Raw genomic sequence first — 24968 nt, forward strand, 5'->3', positions numbered from 1 at the left:
CTCTGCATATAGTCTTTCCTGATCGTGTCCTTGGTTTTTTAATCCTCTTCTGTTATTCCCAGGTATTTGTATCTTGTCTTATCTATGTATTTGATGGCTATTATTATTATTATTTTATTATTATTATTATTAATTATTTATTAATTATTATTATTATTATTATTATGTGTGTTACGGACCACAAGGCTTTAAAAATTAAGGTTATATCGATTTCATTTACATAAGGTTAATTAATTTGCCATTAAGGTTAATTTATGATTTTTGTTTGCTTATTGCTGCGTATTCACACGACCTTAGAGTCAGTATTGTTAATTACAGTTAATATCTACGGTTGATCAAAATGCAATTAAGATTAATTATTATTGAAGATTAATTGAGAGCTAATGAGATCACTCAATAAAATCACCCGAAGTTAATGTAAAGGTTAATGTTAATTCTGATTTTTCAGAAACTTTCTTACGGAATCGAACCATTGAGATGAGAGCTAGGCTTAACTGATAAGTGTCATTATTTTTAGTTATTGATCCTTGTATATTTTGTCTTATGGGTCCGAATACCTGTCAAGGGAATAACAGATCCGAAGTTAAGTGTTGAAATGACCAGAAGTTAATTATCAGCATATTAAGTTAATGATTGGCATTCTAAGTTGGTTAAACGTTCGTGCAGTCATACTTTTGAGGTGGGTATAGTTTTTATCGTTATATTTGTTCTTCGTTTCTGTAATTCCACTCGCTCGCTTTCAAAGGGACGGCAGGCAGGCTAATGGCGATACCCTGGTCAGCCTTGGGTCCGAGAAAGAAGCCAGGCGGTTCGCTATCGTCATGCACACCTTAGCTCAGGCCTACAGCCACGTCACCAAGGGAACCTACGCTACCAGGAGGTAAGAGTGGTTCGAAGTAGTGGTGGTGGTAGTATTCTGTAGGTGTTGCTTTTATTAGTCAAGTACAGATTAGATTTGAGTGTTGTGTATTACCTTTGTATGTGTGTGTGTGCCTGTTTGTGTGTGTGTGTGTGTGTGTGAGAAGTTGATATCAGGGGAGTAATTTTCAGTCACTGTTTACATTTGCTTAGATGTTAAGGTTAGTTGCCATGCCAGAACGCTAAAGATGTGAATTATTTTCGTTTGTATGTTTCTCTTTGTTAGTAATGTGGTCAGTGCGGGCAGTAATTGATGCTCAGCGCAAAAGGCTCTGTGTGTGTGTGTGTGTGTGTGTGTGTGTGTGTAAACACCACGTAGTAAAATTATATTTTTTAATGATGTTCCTTTAAAATATTTTTTTTTCAAAACGTTTGCCCTGAAAGCATTACTACATTACTAATATCTCTCTCTCTCTCTCTCTCTCTCTCTCTCTCTCTCTCTCTCTCTCTCTCTCTCTCTCTCTCCGAAACGTTTGCCCTGAAAACATTACTAATACCTCTCTCTCTCTTAGAGACGTCTTCTACGAAAACGTCGCACTGTACCGCAACCAGTCATCGGTCGACCGAACAGTCGAGGACCTGGCGAGAATGTGTATGGTACCGCGTCACGGTTTGCACCTGACCATCACCAGCAAAGGACTGGTAGCTGGCTGCCTCACGTATACCACCAATGACGGACTCACAGTCAACGTACAAGAGGCGAATCAAGGTATGATTACACATCATCACTTTTACTAAGTTGTTGATTTTACTCCTTTAGTTATGAGCTCGTTTGTATCCACAGTTACTTGCAGTTTATGTACGTGCAATGTTATATGATTTGAGCGCCCATTGTGGTAGTTGTTTATATGTAATCTTATCATTTACTGTAATGTTGTGTTTGAGAACAAAATAACTTTACAGGAACCTCTTGGATCTTTTCATTCTTGCCAGAGGCGTTCTTTGTTGAAAACAGGCCTCTTTATATCAGTTTTTAAAAACTCATTTTCATTTTGTACACATTTAACAAGCCCGTAATCCATCTGTTTATTTATTAATTTTTTTTTATGTGCCGCTAGGGAAGTTTTGCTTTATTCACAGGTACTATGATACCTGATGGAGTCGGCACGATTTCTGAAGTGTCGTCAGAAGCCAGGTACATCCTGGTCGTTGAGAAGGACGCGACTTTCCAGAAACTGGTAGAGGGTCAAGTGCATAGGTCCTACGGACCGGCTATACTCATCACTGTAAGTCCTCAGGATTATAAGGGATAAGCAGTTGTAAAAAAGAGAGTGACTAGTTAAAAATAGAGTGACTGGTTTGGTATAAAAGTAGGGTTATTGAGTCAGTTTGCGGCTGGAATGATGATAAAGAGTAAGCAGAAATTGAAACACGCATGTCACGAGGTTTCTCCAATTCGACTTTATTATTATTATTATTATTATTATTATTATTATTATTATTATTATTATTATTATTATTATTATTATTATTTTATTATTATTATTATTATTTGCCCTAATCGTGTATCAATTATTATTTGAACTGAAAAACACAAGAAACTACAAAACATTACTATTACCCATAACTGTATTTTCTCTTAATCAAGCAAGCCAGGAATAATGACTCATAATAATAACTTATTCTCGTAAAGCGTAGCTCTTTAAATGTTTACAAAAGGTGGTGGTAAACTTTACGATCGTTTATGCCAACGAACGTAAACTTCCTCTAAATTTGAACTCCATATTTTTTAACTGCCCATTTCCTCACATTCCTCCTCCAGTTTTCCTTACAGAAGCAACCGACTGACAACTGCTCTTGGTATGTTTTTATTATTTATTATTATTTACTTTCATAAGAGATCTTTGTTAGCTTTGTTGAATCGTTATGGAATGGCCTTCTTTAAGTGCTATTTTTGCTTTCATCATCTGTTTGCTTGTATGTTTTAAAGTAACATATGACATGCAAGGATTGAATGTAGTACTGCTATGAGCATCTCAACGAGAGAGAGAGAGAGAGAGAGAGAGAGAGAGAGAGAGAGAGAGAGAGAGAGAGAGAGAGAGAGAGAGAGAGAGCGGATTGGAGTTCCTGATCATAAACTTTGCCTATTCCCTAGGTCACGTGCGTATATTTTTATTAAGAGTGAATTTTATAAGATTACATATCTGACAAAGTAAGTGTGTCAAGACTTTAAAAAAAAAACATCATAATGTGTCTAAAATTTGTGAATGTTAATTTGTTATCCAAAAATGTGCCATGTAATCAGACTGGCTTGGGTAATGCTAAAATTTTTTCGTTACTCTTATTCCTGCTACTAATTTTATATGTTTTCCCCTCTCAATGTAACATCATTCCTTCTTGCCTGACCGTCTGTCATGTCATTATTTAATGTCTGTTTCTTCAACAGGGTAAAGGTTACCCTGACCTTCCGACCAGGCAGTTCCTGTACCGACTGTGGACTTCTCTGAAGATTCCTGTGTTTGCCCTGACAGACGCCGATCCTTATGGGCTGCACATCGCTGCTGTGTACAAATTTGGATCTATCGTTAGTTTGAGCTTATGGTTCTAGATTCAGTATTATTTTTTCGTTCTTTTTTTTGTGATTTTGTTTCGTTGTGCTATTCTTTGTTTGCTTGTTTGTGGAAAGGAAAATATTGGTTCGGATATGTTTAATATTTTATGATTTTTAAAAAGTTGTATTTGCTTTTTTTTCTAATCATGCTTTTCAGGCAAAATCCTTAAGGCGTCCGTTTCAGAATTAATGCACACACACACACACACACACACACACACACACACACACACACACACACACATATATATATATATATAATATATATGTATGTATGTATGTTTAACATTGTATGATTTTTTAAAAGTTGTATTTGCTTTTTTCTTCTAATCGCGTTTTTCAGGCAAAATCCTTAAGGCGTCAGTTTCAGAATTAATGCACACACACACACCACACACACACACACACACACACACACACACACATATATATATATATATATAGATATATATATATATATTATATATAACCTTAGTATTTATGTAAGATCATAATTATAGTTGAATCCTCATTTGACATTAGGCTAACATTTTCTTAATTAATTATTTATGTAACTTTGAAAATTCATCTTTTTCTTAACATTTTGTAGATTTGAGTCGTTACACAATCAAGTCCCAAATGGACTCTTGTTTTCAGTGCAATTTACCGTTTTTTTTTATTTTGTTATTTTCCCTTTATTTATTATCTCGTACATGGTTTTTAAATTCTCATACGTACTTGGTTTACAAACTTGTAAATCAATATCACGTTACATTCGACGACTTGAGCGTCGATTTACCATGTGCTTCCATATTTGATTTTTTTTCTCACTGCCCAACTATGAATTCCAGGCCCGGGACGAGCCGGGATTATGCGTGAGCAATTTAGCCTGGCTGGGTATCCTGCCCTCTGACCTGGCAGCCCTGCAGCTGCCCAAGAAAGCCCTGCTGCCTCTGACGCCAGCAGACTGTGGCAAGTTGGCTTCTCTCGCTGCGCATCCTGACATTTCGAGCAGCGAGAAGTGGCTTCGTCAGGTATTGTCCAAGAAACGGGTTGTTTGAAGCTCTTTTTATTTATTTATTTATTTCATTTTGGCTTTTTCTGAACTGAGAAGGGGAGTATTTTATGGTGTATCACACACACACACACACACACACACACACACACATATATATATATATATATCTATATATATATATATATATATATATATATATATATATATATATATACAACAGAATTCCATCTAATAATAGGCTCCCTTTTATTAGATATATATGTTATACACATACGTGTATATATATATATAATATATATATATATATATATATATATATATATATATATATATATATATATATATATATATGTGTGTGTGTGTGTGTGTGTGTGTGTGTGTGTGTAGCTGGATGCATAAAAAGTGGGAAAAATTATTCTCCCTGAAAATAGTGGGAAATTCTTTTTTATTGGAGAGCAATATAAAATTGCCGATTTTGGTTTAAAAGTGAAAAACTCTTTTGGAGGCTACTTGATGCAGTGATGCATATTCTTAGGATGGATGTCAAGTTACTGTGAAAATATGCAGAAAAAGTTTCTTCCCATTTTCCGGGCATTTTTCCACTCAACCTCTGCATTATTTTGCACCATTTTTAAAATTTATTATTAACTGACTGAAGAAATCCTTACACAGCTGATAGACTTTCTCTCTCTCAAATAAAAGTTATACTTATATTAATATAGTATATACGTATATATTATAATATATATTATATATAAGAAGAGAAAGAAAAATTCAAGGAACTGGAAAGAACAAGGATCTCTTTCAATCATTCTATCCGGCTGATTGGAAGGACTCGCTGCGACGGGAAATTTACGAAAAACTACGTAGGACTACAGATGCCCTGAAAAGGAAACTCGACAGAAAACTAAAAAATCTTATTGATAGCAGTGATTGGACTAATTGTGCACGTCAAGATTGTGTTGTTAACTTATCTAGTAAACAAATAAGTGAAAATGTTGTGAGTGCGCTTGGATATGGTTTATCTTTCTTTGCAACAAGTAGACCTTCGGCTTTAATGATTGGGTCATCCCTAAGTAAATTTGAAAAATATTGTGATCTTCCTCAAAATCATGTCGACATGATTAAAGGTATTGTTTACGGAGCTGCCAATGTTAAGCATGAAAGTAACTTCCCTGCTCGCTATAAGAAAAGTTTGACCGATCTTAAAAAGGACAATACTATCCACATCACAAAAGCGGATAAGTCAAATAGTATAGTAATTTTAGATAAAGCTGACTACATATCACGTATGCAAGCCCTACTGGATGATGATGTGACTTATAAAAACTAACAAAAAATCCTCTTGATCAAGTCATAAAAAAACTTCAATAGCATAGTGAAAAGTATCCTTAAAGATAAAACAGAACTACTAGGCAAATTGTCAGTCAATTCTCCTTCGCTACCTTACTTATATGGATTAGTCAAAACGCACAAAGAAAATAACCCTATGCGGCCTATTATCAGTACTGTTGGTTCAATTTCATATAAACTCTCGAAATATATCACTAAGATCTTGTCCCGTTACTTGGAACCATCTCCGATTCTCATATATATAATTCTCTAGATTTAGTTGATAAATTATACAAAATTGCTCTTTGCCCTACTGATAGATTCGTTAGTTTTGACGTATGTTCTCTTTTTACTAAAGTCCCTATAGACTCTATTTTAGAATATCTTAGCAATGAACTAACTCAGCATGAATTACCTCTACCTATAAGTCACATTATTTCACTCACGAGTTTGTGCATTTGTGATTGTAAGTTTATATTCATGGTGAATTTTATCAACAAATTTTTGGCATGGCAATGGGAAATCCTTTATCACCATTGCTCTCAAACCTGTATATGGAATTCTTCGAAAAACGCTACTTACCTAATATCATTCATATTCCTGTAAAGTGGTATCGTTACGTTGATGATTGTTTAGCTGTTCTTCCTGTCGGTATTGATGTAAATGATTTACTCTCTAAATTAAATAACCAGGTACCATCGATTAAGTTTACTCTAGAATTAGAAAAAGACAATTGCCTCCCTTTCTTAGATGTTTTGATACATAGAGAACCATTTCAATGTAAATTCAGTATTTATAGGAAACCGACTAACAACTTAACTTATGTCATTTCTTCTCAGGCCACCATCTTAATATAAAAATATCAATTTTTTCCTCTATGTTTTTACGAGCATTACGAATTGTCAGTCCACAATATTTGGATCAAGAAATTGAATACATAAGAAAAATAGGGAAAGATTTATGCTATCCTTCACATATATTAGACATTTGTTTTAATAAAGCCCACAAAAAGTTTTATACTGAAAACAACACACAGAAAGAAAATTCTAAGAACATTCTCAGTTTGCCTTATTTTAACGGATTTGAAACCATTAAACCATTGTTAAAAGCTTTTAATGTCAACCTTGTTTCTTCCTATAATAACACACTAAAAAGAATGTTAATAAAAAATGGCCCCAGAGAAAGCAACAACATAATATATAAATTCCATGTATGGATTGTCCCTCATTCTACCTGGGACAGTCGAGCAAGGGCTTAGAAGTAAGGCTAAGCCAGCATAAATACTCTGTAAAAACTGGGCAAAAATCTAATGCATTATTTATTCATTTAAGTGAAAACAACCACCGAATTAATTGGATTGACAGTTCAGTAATTGCACGGTCAAGAGATGTCTTATCACGAAATCTTTTAGAATCTGCTAATACAACTTACTTTTCATTGTAATTTCAATGTTAGTCGTGGCCTTTTCATTTAGACCCTTGTATCTGTAACATGTTTAAGAATGACCTCAAATATATAATTACTGACTTAAATAAAAATCAGTTGCCTTAGAGTTATTAAAAAAATTATTGTAAATGTATGTCTGTCATTCTTTTTTGTGAATATGGTTTTGTCTACCAGGTTCCGTATAGCTGTCACCTATAATCCTTTAATTGTCTGGAGATTGTATCTGAGATGATTGTCTTAAACCTTTAATTGCACCCTCTGTTTATGCTTGTTTGGGAAGGTTTCTATCTTCCAGGTGTGTCGGATTCTAGGCACTAATCCTTCTATAATCCCTATCTGTCAGTTATACGAACCTTCTTGTATTGTCTTTTCTCGTATTTTTTGTCAGTAGCTGCTTAAGTAAAGGGCTTTTCAGCCGAAAGATCTCGCAGACTCCTTCGTTTATTTTTCCTTCGTGGCATTTATCTTTATTATGGATTTATCACGTTCCTAACTTTCGTGATTCTGTTATACATATATATATATATATATATTATATGCACGCAACAAGTACTACACTCACGTTTCCTCGGTATTTTGTACAAGTTTTTTTTGCATATTAACTCGTCTGATCTGTATCCCTCTCCCACATTTTGCCAAGATTGAACTGCAACGCCAACTGGGCAAGAAAGCAGAGATCCAGGGCCTGACGCACATCCAACAAGACTTCCTGACGACCGTGTACCTGCCTAGGAAGTTACGCCAGGGCGGGTGGATCGACTGAGAGAGATCTGTCTCCGTTGTTTTTTCTGATTTCTTTGCTTTTAGTTTTTTATTGTTTTTTTTGTTGTTGTGATGTATAAAGAACATTTTCAGTCTTTTTTCTGTGAAGTTATTAGAAGTACGGAGATTATTTCTGTGTCCTCTTGGCTGCTATCGTTGTTAATGAAGACATTTAAAGTATGAGGGATGTCATTGCTTTTTGGTTGCAATGATTTTGAAATACTTCTGTTGCCAATGCTACTCTTCTGGCTTGTAACGTAACTTCAAAGTTTATATTTGTACTTCCACTACCCTCACCACCACCACCACTATTAAGTGGTGGAACTTTATCACCAAGAAATACCATTTTCCATTGAGGATGACCATCCTCAATTGCTGAAAGTCATCAGATTTGTTACCTACAAAGCAGTATGGATATTATTTATACATTATTTTTTAGATTGTTTCAGACCCTATTTACTGTTATATAGTTCTAGGAATTGGTTTTTGTAATTATATTTTTTTATCTTTTATTAGTGTCCTCTATAATTAGAGGTTTTTCTGATGTATTATCTTATTCCAAGTTTTTATGAAAGGGATGTGTGAATGTTTGTTTTCTTGGACGATAAAGTTTGCATCTCTCTTGACAAGAGTCTGACAGCTAGTGGTTTAAAGGATCAGGATTGTGAAAAAAGGAAATAACTTGTTTTTTTTCAATAATTCTCTCACTAACTGTATTTTGTTTCATTGTCGTAAAAGCCGTGTAAGACCAAGTACCAATTGTAACTTTTCCACAGTAGATGTTAGTTTTGCATTTTGACTACTGTGAGATTCTGGCTTAAAAGTACCATATCGTTTAGATTTTTTTGCCTTTTCCCAACAACATATTTTTCTAAAGGAGATATTTATCGAGAAGACGGGAATTTCAGTATTGATGATAACACATTCCTGTAATTTATAACATATCTTCAGAATAAAAGTTATCTCAAGCTCACGTTTCAAAACTCTATGACAGAATGGTTAATCGGATTGAATTTGTGGGTTTCTCTGAAGGGAATTTCAGAAATCATAGTGAAAAGTCGATATTTTTATACTTTATTACTAAATCCATTCCTGGATGTATATGCCCTTGATTTCTTATTATGCAAAAACGTTCTGTTAAGCGTAATGGTGCGGTGTTTTGCGCACAGTGAACGAAACTTTTTGATTGTGTTCACCAAGTTCATCAATTTAATGAACATATTCACCAGACGTTATAGTAGTTTAGGTTTTCAACAGTTGTTTTCTCTGTACAAAATCATCTCATTAGTATAAAACTAGTTATATATATATATTGTCTTTTGTAAAAAAAAAAATACATTATAATTTGGTTACAGATTTGTATACATTTCCCCTTAGTTTAGCAACGACCGAAACCACAGTATGTAAACAAACGCACCTGATCGCTTCCCACAGGTGGTAGAATGTAATTACGTAACTATCAACTTACGCTGTTACTGGGCTGTAACCTGGACAGGATTTTTTTTTCTTTTATCACCTGGAAACTCGTCGTAGCCAACTGCAGTGCCCTCTACTTGTTATAAACAGTACTTCCATAGTGTAAACTGGACACTGAATAGTAGATTTGTCGTCTGCCTTAAGCAGTGTGAGCTGTCAATATCTGTGAGCAGGGATTTTGTGTGATCGTGTCATCATGCCTTATATGATCGTTTCAAAACAAATTAATTTTGTGAGTGTTTTGATGTGCTGATCTTTTGTTTTCTTTACATTTTGAAAGCTGTGTGGTTCTTACACTTGGGGAGGTTGATTACTAGACGGACGGCAAGCGGAGTAATTTAACAAGTACCTAGCCTATAGGTACCTATAAGGACCTAGTCTAGTAAGCTTAAGCAAAGTAGGGTACTTTGACACATTAGTATCAGTATTAGTTTAGGTTCAGTTTAGCATTGCAAGTAATAGGTTAGCCTAGTTGATGATGACCTTAATGTATTTTATATAGTATACCTAATGCTAGTTATTAGTAAATTGTCAGTAATATAGGTACCTAATATATGTTCCAATATCCCCAGGTTAGGTTAAGCATAACTTTGCAGGTTATATAGGTAGGTCAGCAAATGATGTTGAGGTATGTTATATTAATAGCCTAATCTATTTATTAACCTTTGCCTAAATAACCCAGTTAGGCCAGGGTAACTGAATGTTACTAATAGCTTTTTTGAGAAACTAAAATAAAAATGCAATATTGAAGATTCTTCAAGCCATTGATTAATAGCGTAAACATTATCAGATTCAACCATTGCTGAATAAGAGGAGCTTTATGAACAGTTGCTCATAAATTATATGTGCTAAACTGTAGGATAATAGAAAAAGTAAAATTCACTTCATACTGAATGTATGACAATAGTGAGTAGAGATAAGCTGTGGTACATCCTAACCTAATTTATCTTAACCTGATCTAGAGGAACAAGTCCTACCTGATGGTAACAATCAGAAATCAAGAGTCTAAGTTAGATTAAGGTCTGGCTTGTGTGAAATGTATTTTGCTGTGTTTAGTGCTAGCCCCTGGGGGTTAATTATAGTTGACCCCAAAAAATAACTGTAAACTCTTAAGCAACCCAAATCATATAGGAAACTATAAGATTCAAAGAAGTACCTGATGTGGAGCTATTACCTAGATCTACCTTATTTTTTATTAGGTTTGTATAGTGTAATTTGATGTAGTTTAATTTTGGGGAAACAAATATTCTTAATTACAATATTTTCATCCATTTGTACTCTTGAATTGTGCACCTATTACTTTATTATGAAAGACTGGTACTAATAAAAGTCTGTCTGAGATTTGGCCTGAAAACTATCAGATACAGAGTATATTATAGAAAGCTATACATTTAGATCCATGTATCTCTCTATCTTTTGCACATCATTAAATAGCACTCATTTCTGGCCACCTCATCAAGGTTAATCTAGGTAAGCATATTATGTACCCGATATGTTGTTATGAGATTGTGTTGTATTGTTTGCTGGGAAATACGGCATTAAAGCCCTTTTAAAATATTTCCTTCCCTACAATGAAACTTTGTTGTTCCATTTATGTTCAAAATTCAGATTTTCAGATTTAATGAATGAATTACAGTATGCTCATAATAAAATATTTTTTGATAAGGGAAGAGTATATCTTAGAGATTTTATGGTGTTTATTGTTTTTGTAGGTGTTCATATGTCTAAAGCAACTTTATTTACAGGATGTTGGCCCTACCTATGTGGGTGACAGTAAAAGTGACCCAGCATTGATGGCATATCTGAAGGCTGATTTAAAGACCCACCCAGGAAATAATTAGTAAGTTATTCAACCCTTCATTAGTCATTTGAGATCTTATGTTCTTCAAAGTAAGTTACCATACACATTTAGCGAAACAAGTGTCAAGAATTCCATTGAAAGAGTTACAACTTTGACAGCTCTCCCATACACCCTCACATACACCGTAGTTTTGAAGCTTCAATATATGTATGTAAGATAGTTTATTTTACACTGATGACCTGCAATATAAATTTGTGTGTTTGAGTGGTCCAGAAACTGTCTGTGGATCTAACTGTCAACCAGTGTGTTCCACATTTCCACATTGGAATGTGCTGTGTATATGTATTTGTGGCTTTTGCCTATTTTTCCAACTGTTTGAGTGAAGGTTCAGTCTAGGAAAAGTAAGGGTTAGCATAATCTCTCTGCTTTCAGGTATCACCTTTATTTGCAGTCCCATGTTTTTCTTTCAGGGCTTTGGCATTTAACAGTTTTGACAGTTAGTTCTTAACCCTCAACCATTTTGTCAACCTATTTACATTAACCTTTGTTGCAATATCTAGCATAGATGATCAGTTGTTCTTTAGTTCGTTTCATATGAAGGAATTAGTGATAGCAGTAGACTTTTGACAGCTGGGTTTGTGCATAGATTGGCATGTATTACACTAAGCTTAACTACAACAGGAAACCAAGGCATTCCTGAAGAACACTGGAGACTGTGTAAGTCTTCATGAATCGGATATTTTCTGTGTCTGAAATGGCTATTCCTGAGGATTTGAGTGTTAAATCGTGGGTTCTTGGATTAGTTGTTGCATGGTTTGTGTCAAGTGGCTATTTATATGGACTTCATCTTTGTTACAGTATATATACAAGTACATATGGGGAAGCAGTATGCTTGTAGGCAGACATACGAAATCCCAGACGTGCAGTAATTTGTTAAGCAGTTGGCTACCTTGTGTTGGGATGCCCTAATTGTGTATATAAGTTGGCCATTGGTAGTACCCACTGTTAGCCAGCACCAGATTAATTTTGCTTAAATACATCATGGCTATTTTCAGTCTGCAGTCAAAGGTTTATAAAGCAGTGTTGTTTTTAATCTATAAAACAAGTCCAGTGTGTTTAAGTGAAATTGGAGACTTAAAAGTTCAATAATGTGGATATCCTTGTTAATTAGACTGTACATTGTTTTGCATTTTACATTAATTGGTTTTTAGTAATTCAGGACAACGTTTTCCACAGTGCCTGTTACCAGACTGCCCTTGTGCCACGTGTTGTTCTTGACATGCTGGAAGAAAAAGGGTGGGAAGTAGTATCTTCAACTGGCATTGGACAAACTTGTGTATGGACATTGCGTCTTTCTAAGTAATAGTCACCAAAGAAGGTATGCATTACATTAAAGATTTTTCTTATTGTAACCACACTGTATATCTTGCAGTCTGTCTCAGTGCAAGTGAGTGAGTAAGAAAAATAAATGATGAAATGGGAGTACATGTATGGCTTTGAATTAGTCTGCTCATAACATTAGAATTGTTAAATTCAAAGTTGGGAAGCTCCTTATTTGACCATTTTTTTATTGCTACTGTACCATAACACAAGATCCATTGTGAAAATTTTTAATGTATTAGGAGCTTTTCAGGTAAATGTAGGTGTCTAAAGATCAGTCATAAACCCTTTGATGCATATCAAAGCAATATATATCATAGCAATAGAAATGCAAAAAAGTAGGCTACTTGGAGCTGTTGTAGGAAAATATTTGGGAGTGAACTCTGCTCTGCATACTGAGTGAAACAGATGTTAATCCAGAATAGTATTAAAATGGAAGCTGAGAACCAAGTTGTGGTAGATTGGCAAATCTTAGAAGCAAACATGGCTGTTACTTATGGGATACATAAATGTGAAGTAAGGATTGAGAAGTTAGAAAGAAAGAGTAGCTGCAGCCTGAATGAAATGGAAAGAGTTAACCAATATACTGTTAAATAAAACATATCCCTTGATAGAGAAAGCTAAAACTTGATATATATAGAAGTCTTTTACTACTTTTTTCAGTTGAAACTCTGAAATTTTAGGTAGGTGTCTCAATATGAAACACGAAGGTTCAAGGCCAGTACACTTTAGGAGGATTTGATTACAACTGGGGAAGTGGCCAAAAGGTGTGACATCCTGTTTCTGGAAAATAGACTGAGATTTCAAAGGTTGAAGTTGGTTAGACATATGTTGAGATATAAGAAACATTAAAAAGGCAAAGCAGGGGATATGGAAGCAACATTACAAAGACCTTTAGGGAGACCAGGAAGCCATTGAACAAGGGGATTGCTGAAGACCTAACCTGACGAAAATCAAGGCAGAAAAAGACAGGAGAATGGAGAGAATTCATTTCAGGCTAGCCCCATAAAGGGAAAAACTGGTTGAGGTATTGTATATATACTACTTAAGCCAACAAGGGCTCTTATTTCTAGAAAGGAGTGTGAAACAATATGAGAAGTGTAGCCTACACTGCACATTAATTTTCTTTTATTTCTAACTTTATAATGTACGTATATGAAAACTAAAATAACTCATTGGCTTTGTTCTTACACTATTCATATTTTGTATATTTTATATCTTAAAATTTTGTTTGATACTGTGCAGGATCCATTGGAGAAACCTGTAATGTTAAGATTCTTTTTAAAACCTTGAGGTTCCCTCCAGACCCAGTATAATATAACTAGTACTGTATTATGAGGAAGCTATCATGACTATTGCAACTTCCCAGACATGGGCCTTTATGAAGCTAAGTACTGGGAAGGATAGAATAACCAAGTGCCTGCATTGGTACAACCTACAAAACTCGTCAACCCTTGAGGAATATTCTCTTAATTTTTAAATATCATGAATTAAGAAAGTATTTATATAGAGTACGGACCATCATAAATTTAATACTATTTACAACAGCGTTCTAGTCACATGGAAGTACAATTGAAATATTTAGGTGAAAAATGCACATCTGAAAAAAACAATGGCACATGTTTATATGTTTTTAAAAATACTAGTTTCATTTATGTACGCTGCCATTGTTTGGCTATGGATAGGTTTAACAAGGCAAGAATAAATATTGAGAAGTGTGAACTAACTGGAGAGTTATTAATTTTGCTATTATGCAAAAAGTATGTAGAATAGTGATATATACTGCATATGCAGTTTTGAACACCTAGAAGCTTTGGACTACAGATATGCATCTCTTCCCAGTATACATCATTAAGTTTGGATGTTAAGGTGTTTCATAAAGTGAAACTAGAATTTTACATGGCTTAGATGAAAATACTGTATAGATAAGAGTTTTGTATTTTTCCAAGCTTTTCCTCATCAATTAGTAAATCTGAATTGAAATTCTATTCAGTTTACCATAATTGTAAGTGAGTAAGGCCTAATGAAAACATCCAGTCCCCATTTAAGGAAAATGGAAATGGCAAATCTACAAGTACGTAATTAATATTAAGATGTTTACACACACACTTACACACACACACAGGACGAAATGCTATAGTGCATTTACTTTTCAAAGATTGCTGTGGTGGGGCCAGGTAGAAAAGGCTGAGTTGTCATATCTACGGGTATGTAAGTCCCATTAAATGCTTCGTGCAGATATAATCCTTCTTAGGTAGGAGGATTTGCTTTTGACCTTGGGAGTCGAGGGAAAGGGTTTGCTTCTTCCCTGTTAACTTTTTTTTTTTTTTTCATTCCCAATTCTATATAGATATTCTTTCTCTTTCTATAATTGTAGATGCGCTGAATGGCCTGTTGGCTCCGGTGTTGGGCCTTCACTATCTTGTTTTGCTTGGTTCATTGTTTAAAAAAAGACATCTACTCATTCCTTTTTCGCAGAATATTTTTATCAAAATCATCCAAGTCAGTCACAGGGCTCACATTCTCTCTTCTTTTTTGAAACACTGGAGTTTCCATTATATTTCCCGTCTCTCTTACTTCCTTGTTAAGTCTACGAATAGTCCTTTCTGACACTTTTGTTGTTTCAGATGTTCTCTGGATAGCCTTCGAAACATCAGTTACAGGACCGTCATGTTGTTTTTATGAAATGAAGTATTTCAGGACATTATAGACTATTTCCTTGGCCTCAGGTGGCGGGTGAAGTCGTTTGCAGGAGTCACTTGGGCTGGGCTGTCCATAATTATCACTGGGTGATCGAGAGCAAGTATCCTCTAATGATATTGACCATGACCTTTTAAATCCTCTTAAAAATCATAGGTCCCCTAAACTCAGATCTGGCATCGCCGGGGAAAAAATATGCCATATCTTCATTTTCATTAATGAAACAGATTTTAACGAAGAATATACAAAATAAGATATATTCAAAATATCTGATGGAAACAAAGAACTAATTTCAAGAAATGAAAACAATTTCAGTAGACTCCATGAAGCTAATATGATTACCATAACATAAAATTGGCAACATATGATATCTGTACAAGCCACACCACAGCGATCTTAGAAAAGTAAACACACTATAATTATATAAATTTTTCATTGAATATGAAGTTATTCCTTTTTTCCAAATATTACTGGTGTCCGATAGTAAAAGGCCATGCAGAAAAAAATTTGTATATAGCAAATGAAATGTAAAGTACTTGGGGGAATGTACATATGCTTTTATTCTTTGGAATTTATGCATGCCTCAATATGAAGGGCTAGATATAGTAAACTTACTTTAGTTTGAGCTAATAGAAGATGAGTTCTTAATGGTGTATAACTACCATAATTTTGTGAGACTATGTTGCCTCCTTCAGAGCACAGTATAGTACATTTTAAAAATTTAATAGTTAGTGTGTGTATACTATATATATCATAAGCACTAAATTATACTGAACTTATTTTTCTTGTTTCAGTCAGGATGAATGACTCGTTACCTCCAAAGCCAGTAGCACCTCTTCCTAGCGATTGTTGTGGTACAGGTTGCTGTCCTTGTGTACATGATATATATGAACTGGATATGAAACAATGGAAAAAACTCTGTGAGAGTCTGAAAAATAATGGAGTCTGTGATGAACCTAAGGAAAAGGCAATATTTCCTGATAGATGGACTGATTTTAGGATTATTAAAGTTGAAACTATAACACCAACCTGTTTTAAGTATTTGTTTGAATTGAAGGAAAATGATTGCCTAGGGTTAGGTATAGGACAGCATGTTATAATAAAGCAAACAAAAGAAGGGAGGCCCATTTCAAGGCAGTACACTCCCGTGTCGGATATTACGCAAAAAGGGTCGTTTGAAATTATCATCAAAATTTATCCAAAGGGGAAGATTACACAGATTATTAAAGATTGGAAAGTTGGGGACATGGTACCTATGAGAGGCCCTTTTGGCAACTTCTCTTACAAGGCGAATAGTTACAAACGAATTGTTATGCTGGCAGCTGGCACTGGCATTGCGCCATTGTATCAAGTCATGAGAGGAATTACTGAAAATGAGGAGGATGAGACTTTCATCACATTGCTCTATGCTTCTAAGTGCTTTTCGGAAATGCTGCTAAGGGATGAATTGTTGTCTCTCTGTCAATACTGGAATGTCCAAGTTTGGCATTATTTAAGTCAAGAGGATGATATTACTAAGAAAAAATATAATGAAAGGATTATAGGTAATAAACTATCCAAAACTGATGTTAGTCAGGAATTAAAAAAGGGTCCAATTTCAGCTACTTTAGTTCTTATATGTGGAACAAAATCTTTTGATAAAGATATGATTAATGCATCTTTGAACACTGATATTCCTGAGGAAAATGTCTTCAAATTTTAAGAGTATTAAGGTTGCTGCTTAATGTATAAGTATACAGTTGTATACTAAAGATATGCTTCAGAATTTATTGCAAACTTTTGAAGTGATTACACTTGTGTAAGCTTGTAATTAGTCTTCAGTATATAACTGGCTAAGGACCACATATTCTGTTTCGTGCCAATAATAAATGTATCCTAGTTTTATAAGAAATAAATGAAAAGTTCAGCATGTAATTTTCTCCTTACCATTTCTTTAGCAATTAAATATTCTAAGTTACCTTGGGACAACAAGAATGGATATGTTAAATTACAAATTATTATTACAAGCTAAGTTGGTCATACACTGAAAAACAGAATGCTACAAGCCCACAGGCATTCATTGGGAAAGCAGGCCAGTCCAGGAGCAGAGAGAGCATGTGTGTTCATGGCCATATCAGCCTTATCTTATATTGTATTTAAAGTGCACTTGATGTAAATTTGGAGATGGTCTAGACTCTAGACTGCTTCTCTCCTGAAATGGAAGCTTTGCTTGATGCATGTTTAAAAATCACAGTAGTTGAGCAAAGATAATCAAGTGATAGTTTTTATTGATGAAATTCAATTCTGTTTACTGCAATCATTTGGCCTGTCTTTGTAACTTTAATTGTTAAGTAAGCTTTACCTGTGAACCATTACTGCAGTGTGTGTTGCTTATTTTTTAAAAATGTTTGGGAGATTTTCTTCTCTGGAGTCAGTTCATTTTTCTATTTTACTTTTTGTAAGAGGGTAGCTGTCATGAAAATGAAACTGAACTAAGGTCAGTGTTTTGCATTTCATTCTTTTAAAAAGATACCTGCTTTATGAATGAGTTTTAAAATGCCTTACTTCAGTAAATTGCAATACTATTCCATGCCATGTATACTTATAGCTTGTAAGTGGGGAGTCATGTTTTCTATTTTCAAATTAAAATTGTTTTTAATATACTGACGTATTCAACTACAGCAAATCTCCGAAGTTGGGGCAATAGTAGGAAGCTTAAGTTTTACATCAGAATATGTATGAAAAATTGTAAAGAATCATCTTTTGAATGATAAGCCTATAATTTGTCAAATATGGTAATATGTAAAGTCCCCATCTGGCATGTACCCATGGTTTAGATTTTGTTTTAGTAGCTGTTTAAAAACGTTTCCACTTGTCATACAGGCTAGGTCAGGACTGCACTAGGGCCCAGAATGTCATACAGAAATATGCAGTGTATTGGTGAACTTAATCATACATTCAAAAGGGCAGCCAGGTAGCTCAGGTGAGTGTTGTAGCCCACTGAATTAAAACTTATGCATTCTGTGATTTTGAAAGCTTTGAAGAGTTAAGAGTTTTAAATTGTGCATAGTTGTTATTGTCAAGTATATTAGATCGCCTGAGTCTGGTTCATTAGTACTTTGCAATACATACATGTAATTGGTTAGGGAAAGCAAACTACAATAAATTAAAACAATATAAAACTATATTTGTATATACATCATCATCACGTATAAAAAATACATTTCTTAAATATTGTACTCGATAATAATATATACGGTAACAGTAAGAAAAGGTACTGGAGATGCTGAGCATGATGCTAAGATTTGTAGGCCAAAGAGGCAAGTCATACACCATTTATAGAGTCTAGCATTTCAAGATAAGCTTTGATTTTTAGCATTGCCCAGAAACTGCATAGCAGAAAATATTTGAGCTGTAGTCTGAGGAGCTGTGGTTCCTCAATCATCGTATAACTAAGGAAGTACATTCGTTCTGTGAACGCTTGATGCTTCTTGACTTTCAACCTTTCAAGATCAGAATTACAAATCAAACTTTGAGTCAGCTCACAACCCTTATTCATTATGTCTGAGATTATACTAATTCCAGATGTCTTCTTTACGGTTGTGTTATATTGTTGATTAGAGGTCGTAGGATTTACAAAGAGAAAACAGTAAAATTGACATACTGCTCTACTTGTACTTTACTTTTTATACATTAGTGCCATTTAAAGGAAAATTTTGCACTTGGTAAAATCTTTACCCTACATATAATTCTGCATTAGCGAACTGTGCTCACTGTCAGATTCACCGTTCAAGTTTGTTTCAACAAACTTGAAATTGGGTGTAAATGTCATGTTTATCATGACAAGTATGACAGATTGGGCCAGGTTGGTCAACAGCTGCATGAAAGAAGCACAAGATATTGGCCTAAGGATACAATTTTTTGCATTAGAAACACAAGCTGAAGCGTACCTGCGCAATGAGAGTTAGCACTCGTGCTCTAGAGACAGGTATCAAGATAGCATTTATGATACTCAGGAACTGAAACTTTAAAACAAGGTTCAGGCATCATTTAACAATTTGTTGTCAGTCCTATTATAGTATCATAGCCCTTGGGTCATTTCTAATACCTATTTGAAGAGCTGGAGAACTTAACATGAATTTCAGTATTTCATAGGATGGTCCATTTGGATCATCTAGGCTAGTTATAACCATTGGAATTTGTTGGTTGATGTAAAGTATCACCATCATAGCTAACTTCAGCCACATATCCTTTGTTGTTGTCAGCTGTGAAAGTGACCACCTGTGTTCGTCCATCAGGAAGCAAGACATGATACTGACCACTCGTTATATCACCATCTGAGGATTCTTGATGGCCAAAGTCATTACCACTATACTCGTCTAGTACTTTGTAGGCAAATTCGTAAGGCATTCCTTTCTGCAATGAGAAAAAATTTATTACAATTGGAAGAAAGAAGTTACATGAGTCACTAAAGGTTAGTTGAATGGTTCGACATGTAAGTTAAGCATTTTTGTCTAAAAAAATTAGTCTTATAGAAGATTTTAATTACTAGTTTTAAATCCGTAAACTACCTATTTCTGTGTATATCACATTAGTTAGAGATGTAAAAAGTACAAATCAGGTAGTTACTAATTAATTGATTTTGTGAATACTGTAACTGGGGACCATTTATTGCTAACTAATTACAACAGTATTTCATATGATAAAATATATATCATTATAACAGTTATATGTATGGTTGCAGGTGGTGTAGGAAATCTTTATTTAGGTAGTAAATTATTCTGGTTAAGTAGTCATTAGTAATGGCTACAAAAAACAGTTGTGGGATTCCGTTTGGTAACTAATTGTTAAGATTTTAAATAGAATTTGGAACTGGAATACAGTGCCCAAGTACAGTGAGATTTAGGGTTTTTAGAATTTTGATAGTGCCAAAGAGCATAGATTGCTTTGTACAATTTTGGGCTTCTCAACGTTGATTATCAATTTTTGTGTAGATACTCCAGAAACAGAACTATAATTATTGACAAATATCAAGAAAAAATGTAATCCTTTTGTTTGAAAAGTTTTCTTAGACTGTTCATGAAAATACTTTAGTATTAACAGATTTTGGGTAATTCATTTGTGGAGCTAAGGCAGCCTGTATGAGTGACAGCAAAATATGAAAATGAGTTGAATAAATATAGCTTACCTGGTATTCAGTAGGAGTATAAGATTGACCAGCTGCAGGAGGCTGATAAGAAGGAGACTCCAGTGCTGAAGGATTGTAAGCATTATCTGGTGGAGTGTAACTTGGTATTGAGGGTTGATTGTAGACTGGAGAAACAGGAGCATTATAAGCTGGTGTAGGCTGTGACCCATAAGAATTTGATGGTGCTTCATATTTTGCTCCAGGTGTTGCCTGTGTTTTAGGAGGAGTATATGAAGGAAGTGGGCTAGGACCCTGCACATGGGCAGGTGGTTTATATGAGGGTAAGGGAGGCACGTAGTTATCCTTCTGAGTTTGAGGAGGGACATACGATGGTACTGGGCTGGGTTTGTAAGCTTGCGATGGAGGTGCATATGAAGGTCCAGGTACTGGTTTAATAGTAGTTGGATACGATTGCACTGGTGGAGAGTAGTTTGCTCCAGAGGATTTTTCATTGGAAGAAATTGCAGATGCAAGATTTGAATTAGAATTAAAATCAAGTGATGAAGGGCTTGAATAAGTTATTGATGGTATGACAGGATTGTGAATTTGATTAACAATTGGAGGCACATAAGAGGGTTTTGAGGATGGTTTGGGAGGTCCATATGACTGCACTGGGGTAGGAGGACTGTAAGATGGTTTCGGAGTTTCTTTTGATGGACTATATGATTGAGCAGGAGTAGGAGAATTGTAAGAGGGTTTAGGAGTACTATAGGACTGAGGAGGAGTGGGAGTATTATAGGAAAGTTTAGGGGTCTGATTTGGTGCACCGTAGGATTGAATAGGTGCAGGAGGAATATAAGAAGGTTTTGGAGTTTGATTTGGTGGACCATAGGACTGAGGAGGAGTGGGAGCACTATATGAAGGCTTTGGAGTTGATAAGGGTGGTTTATAAGACTGAGTGGGAGCACTGTATGAAGGTTTTGGAGTTGATAAGGGTGGTTTATAAGACTGAGTGGGAGCACCGTAGGAAGGCTTTGGAGTTGATAAGGGTGGTTTATAAGACTGAGTGGGAGCACTGTATGAAGGTTTTGGTGGACCATATGACTGAGAAGGAGTGGGAGCATTATATGAAGGTTTTGGGGTTAATTTTGGTGGACCATAAGACGGAGAAGGAGTGGGAGCATTATATGAAGGTTTTGGGGTTAATTTTGGTGGACCATAAGACTGAGAAGGAGTGGGAGCATTATATGAAGGCTTTGGAGTTAATTTTGGTGGACCATAAGACTGAGAAGGAGTGGGAGCATTATATGAAGGCTTTGGAGTTATTTTTGGTGGACCATAGGACTGAGAAGGAGTGGGAGCATTATATGAAGGCTTTGGAGTTAGTTTTGGTGGGCCATAAGACTGAGAAGGAGTGGGAGCATTATATGAAGGCTTTGGAGTTAGTTTTGGTGGACCATAAGACTGAGAAGGAGTGGGAGCATTATATGAAGGCTTTGGAGTTTGTATTGGTGGACCATAGGACTGAGAAGGAGTGGGAGCATTATATGAAGGCTTTGGAGTTTGTATTGGTGGGCCGTAAGACGGAGCAGGAGAGGGAACACTATATGAAGGCTTTGGAGTTAGTTTTGGTGGACCATAAGACTGAGAAGGAGTGGGAGCATTATATGAAGGCTTTGGAGTTAATTTTGGTGGACCATATGACTGAGAAGGAGTGGGAGCATTATATGAAGGCTTTGGAGTTTGTATTGGTGGGCCGTAAGACGGAACCGGAAGGGAACACTATATGAGGCTTTGGAGTTAGTTTTTGGTGGACTAGGACTGAGAGGGAGTGGGACTATATGAGGCTTTGGAGTTAGTTTTGGGTGGACCATAGATCTGGGAAGGAGGGGAGCATATATGAAGCTTTGGAGTTTGTATTGGTGGACCATGGACTGGAAGGAGTGGAGCATTATATGAAGGCTTTGGACGGTAATTTTGGTGGGACCATATGACTGAGAAGGAGTGGGACACTATATGAAGGCTTGAGTTGATTGGGGAGACCATAGACTGAGGAAGGAACTTTAGTAGGGGAAGCATTATATGAAGCTTTAGAGGTTGTATGGTGAAATAGGAATGAGAAGGAGTGGTCTGCATTATATGAAGGCTTTGGAGTGATTTTTGGCTGGACCATGACTGAGAAGGAGTAGGAGCACTATCTGAAGGCTTTGGAGTTTGAATTGGTGGACCTAGACTGAGAAGGACGTGGCGAGCATTTTATATGAAGGCTTTGGAGTTTGTATGGTGGACCAAAGACTGAGAATGGAGTTGGGAGCATTATATGAAGGCTTTGGAGTTAATTTTGGTGGACCATTAGACTGTGAGAAGGAGTGGGAGATATATGAAGGCTCTTGAGTTTATATTGGTGACCATAGGACTGAGGAGGAGTGGGAGCATTATATGAAGGCTTTGGAGTTTGAATTGGTGGGCCATATGACTGAGGAGGAGTGGGAGCATTATATGAAGGCTTTGGAGTTTGTATTGGTGGACCATAAGACTGAGAAGGAGTGGGAGCATTATATGAAGGCTTTGGAGTTTGAATTGGTGGGCCATATGACTGAGGAGGAGTGGGAGCATTGTAGGAAGGCTTTGGAGTTTGTATTGGTGGGCCGTAAGACGGAGCAGGAGAGGGAACACTATATGAAGGCTTTGGAGTTAGTTTTGGTGGACCATAAGACTGAGCAGGTGTGGGAGCATTGTAGGAAGGTTTTGGAGTTTGTTTTGGTGGACCATAGGACTGAGGAGGAATGGGAACACTATATGTTGGCTTTGGAGTTTGTACTGGTTGAACATAAGACTGAGCAGGAGGAGCATTGTAGGAAGGCTTTGGGGTGTCTACTGGTGGACCATATGACTGTTTTGGAATAAGAGGTTTAAATGATAACCCTGAAGGCAGTTTTATGGGGCCATACACTTTTGCTGGTATGATCACGACTCTTGGCTTTGATGTTGGTTTTGGTGTACCATAGGATTGCCCTGAAGTTGATGCATGGTATGATGGCTCTGTGGTTTGACTTGGAAGTCCATATGACTGTATAGGAATGGAAGCTGTATTAGATGGTTTTGGGTTTTGATTTAAAGGTGGTGGCAAATAGGCATTGCTTAGAACAGGAGGTATGTAAGTTGGTTTTGTAGTTGGTGCAGAATAACTAGGTTTAGGTGGTTGTTGAATGTATATAGAAGAGGGATTTACTTGTGGTTGTAGCAAAGAGTTTTGATTGACTGGAGGTGTATAAGAAGGTTCAGGAATTGGAGGATTATAAGATGGTCCAGGAGTTGGTTGGCCGTATGATTGTGAAGGAGCTGGAGGTGAATATGTTGGTTCAGGAATAGGTTGATTATACGACAGTGAGGGGTTTGGAGGACTGTAAGTTGGCTCATTTTTTGAAGGTACGTATGCTTGTGACGGAGTAGGAGGGATGTAAATAGGCTCGGGTTCTGGCTGATTGTAAGATGGTGGTTGACTTGGTTTGTCGTATGACTGTGAAGGAATTATTGGCTGTAAAGAAGGTTTATCATAAGATTGGTCTGGCACTGGGGCATTGTATGTTTGATCAGGTGCTGGAGGCTTATAGGATGATCCACTTGAGTGATCTATAGATTCTCCAGGTAGTGGAAATAGGTTTGCAGGTTCATCATAGGAATAACCACTGGAGGACTGAGAAACTGTAGAACCATGTGAAAGTATAGTTTGATCTGCTGTATTTGAAAGTACACTATTTCCATACTGTCCAGGCAGTGGGAAAGCCTTTTCAGGAGAATCATAAGCGTATCCTATGGATGGCGGTGTAGTGCCATAGGTTGGCTGATTTTTAGGTGGGGAATAGGATATTGTAGGGTCCCCTGATCCTCCAGGCAACAGGAGGGGTTTTCCTGGTTCATCATAAGAGTATCCTTTTGAGGGTTGAGAGGATGAAGGGCTATAGGTCTCTTGAATCTGAGGTGGTGAATATGGTGCTCCAGCATCTGTTAATACTTCTGGGATTAGTAGCGGTTTTGTAGGTTCCTTGTAAGTGCCTGCAGAATCACCAGGTAATGAAAAAGGTTTTGCTGGTTCGTTATAAGCATATCCACTTGAAGACTGAGTTGGTGGACTGTAAGAAGGTTGGTTCTGAGGTGGCGAATATGATGCAGCAGGATTTGCAGACTCTCCTGGTGGCAGGAAAGGTTTTGCTGGTCCGTCACTGGCGTATCCATTTGGAGACTGGGATGGCGGGCTGTAGGATGGCTGATTTTGAGGTGGTGAATAGGATGGTGATAGATCTGCAGATTCTCCAGGTAGCAGGAAAGGTTTTACAGGGGAGTCATAAGAGTAACCAGTAGAAGGTTCTGCTTCTGGTTCAGGTTCTGGCTCTGCATCAGCCTCGGGGTTAGGACCTGACGTGCCTATTGCCAGGCCCAGCCATAGACACAAATGTAGTAATATCTGTAAAGGAAAATTAAATTATAATTAATTTTA

The 24968-nt window shown here is 36.1% G+C and overlaps 4 protein-coding genes across 6 annotated transcripts in view; 2 read left to right on the forward strand and 2 right to left on the reverse strand.

The window, feature by feature from the left end:
- The window catches only part of LOC135203617 (meiotic recombination protein SPO11-like), a 148435-nt gene extending 139077 nt beyond the window's left edge, over positions 1–9358 (forward strand). For both annotated transcript variants that reach the window (XM_064233446.1, XM_064233447.1), the window contains 6 exons: positions 746–880; positions 1431–1627; positions 1999–2144; positions 3305–3442; positions 4300–4482; positions 7885–9358. In XM_064233446.1, coding sequence (XP_064089516.1) covers positions 746–880; positions 1431–1627; positions 1999–2144; positions 3305–3442; positions 4300–4482; positions 7885–8007 — 922 coding nt within the window. In that variant the 3' untranslated portion in view covers positions 8008–9358. The remainder of the gene's footprint in view (positions 1–745; positions 881–1430; positions 1628–1998; positions 2145–3304; positions 3443–4299; positions 4483–7884) is intronic.
- Positions 9359–9477: 119 nt separating this feature from the next.
- On the forward strand, positions 9478–17270 carry LOC135203618 (GTP cyclohydrolase 1 feedback regulatory protein-like). Of its 2 annotated transcripts, XM_064233450.1 has the most exons (4): positions 9478–9714; positions 11228–11322; positions 12520–12661; positions 16158–16294. In XM_064233450.1, the coding sequence occupies exons 1-3, from the start codon at positions 9679–9681 to the stop codon at positions 12644–12646; spliced, it is 258 nt and encodes an 85-aa protein (XP_064089520.1). In that variant the 5' UTR covers positions 9478–9678; the 3' UTR covers positions 12647–12661; positions 16158–16294. The 2 variants fall into 2 exon arrangements, with proteins under 2 accessions (XP_064089520.1, XP_064089518.1); XM_064233448.1 differs by lacking the exons at positions 9478–9714; positions 11228–11322 and having other exon boundaries at positions 12523–12661; positions 16158–17270.
- Positions 17271–18504: 1234 nt separating this feature from the next.
- On the reverse strand, positions 18505–22643 carry LOC135203435 (uncharacterized). The gene is made up of 3 exons (XM_064233163.1): positions 22458–22643; positions 20531–22252; positions 18505–19758 (listed from the first exon to the last, which is right to left on the reverse strand). The coding sequence occupies exons 1-3, from the start codon at positions 22641–22643 to the stop codon at positions 19522–19524; spliced, it is 2145 nt and encodes a 714-aa protein (XP_064089233.1). The 3' UTR covers positions 18505–19521.
- Positions 22644–22805: 162 nt separating this feature from the next.
- Positions 22806–24968, reverse strand: part of LOC135203437 (uncharacterized) — a 12420-nt gene continuing 10257 nt past the window's right edge. Inside the window, exon 2 of the mRNA XM_064233164.1 lies at positions 22806–24935. Coding sequence (XP_064089234.1) covers positions 22806–24935 — 2130 coding nt within the window. The remainder of the gene's footprint in view (positions 24936–24968) is intronic.

The sequence above is a fragment of the Macrobrachium nipponense genome, chromosome 36 (assembly GCF_015104395.2).
Source record: "Macrobrachium nipponense isolate FS-2020 chromosome 36, ASM1510439v2, whole genome shotgun sequence".
Taxonomy (NCBI): Eukaryota; Metazoa; Arthropoda; class Malacostraca; order Decapoda; family Palaemonidae; genus Macrobrachium; species Macrobrachium nipponense.

Bases quoted from the DNA above. Each gene is read 5' to 3' on its own strand.
- LOC135203435 (XM_064233163.1), bottom strand. From the start codon at position 22,643: ATGGTCCAGCCAAAAATCACTCCAAAGCCTTCATATAATGCAGACCAC. The intron at 22,253-22,457 runs GTCCCACCAAAA...AGCCTCATATAG, and splicing joins CACTCCTTCTCAGTCATATG to TGTTCCCTTCCGGTTCCGTC. The intron at 19,759-20,530 runs GTAAGCTATATT...TTCTCATTGCAG, and splicing joins ATACTCCTACTGAATACCAG to AAAGGAATGCCTTACGAATT.
- LOC135203618 (XM_064233448.1), top strand. From the start codon at position 16,163: ATGAATGACTCGTTACCTCCAAAGCCAGTAGCACCTCTTCCTAGCGAT.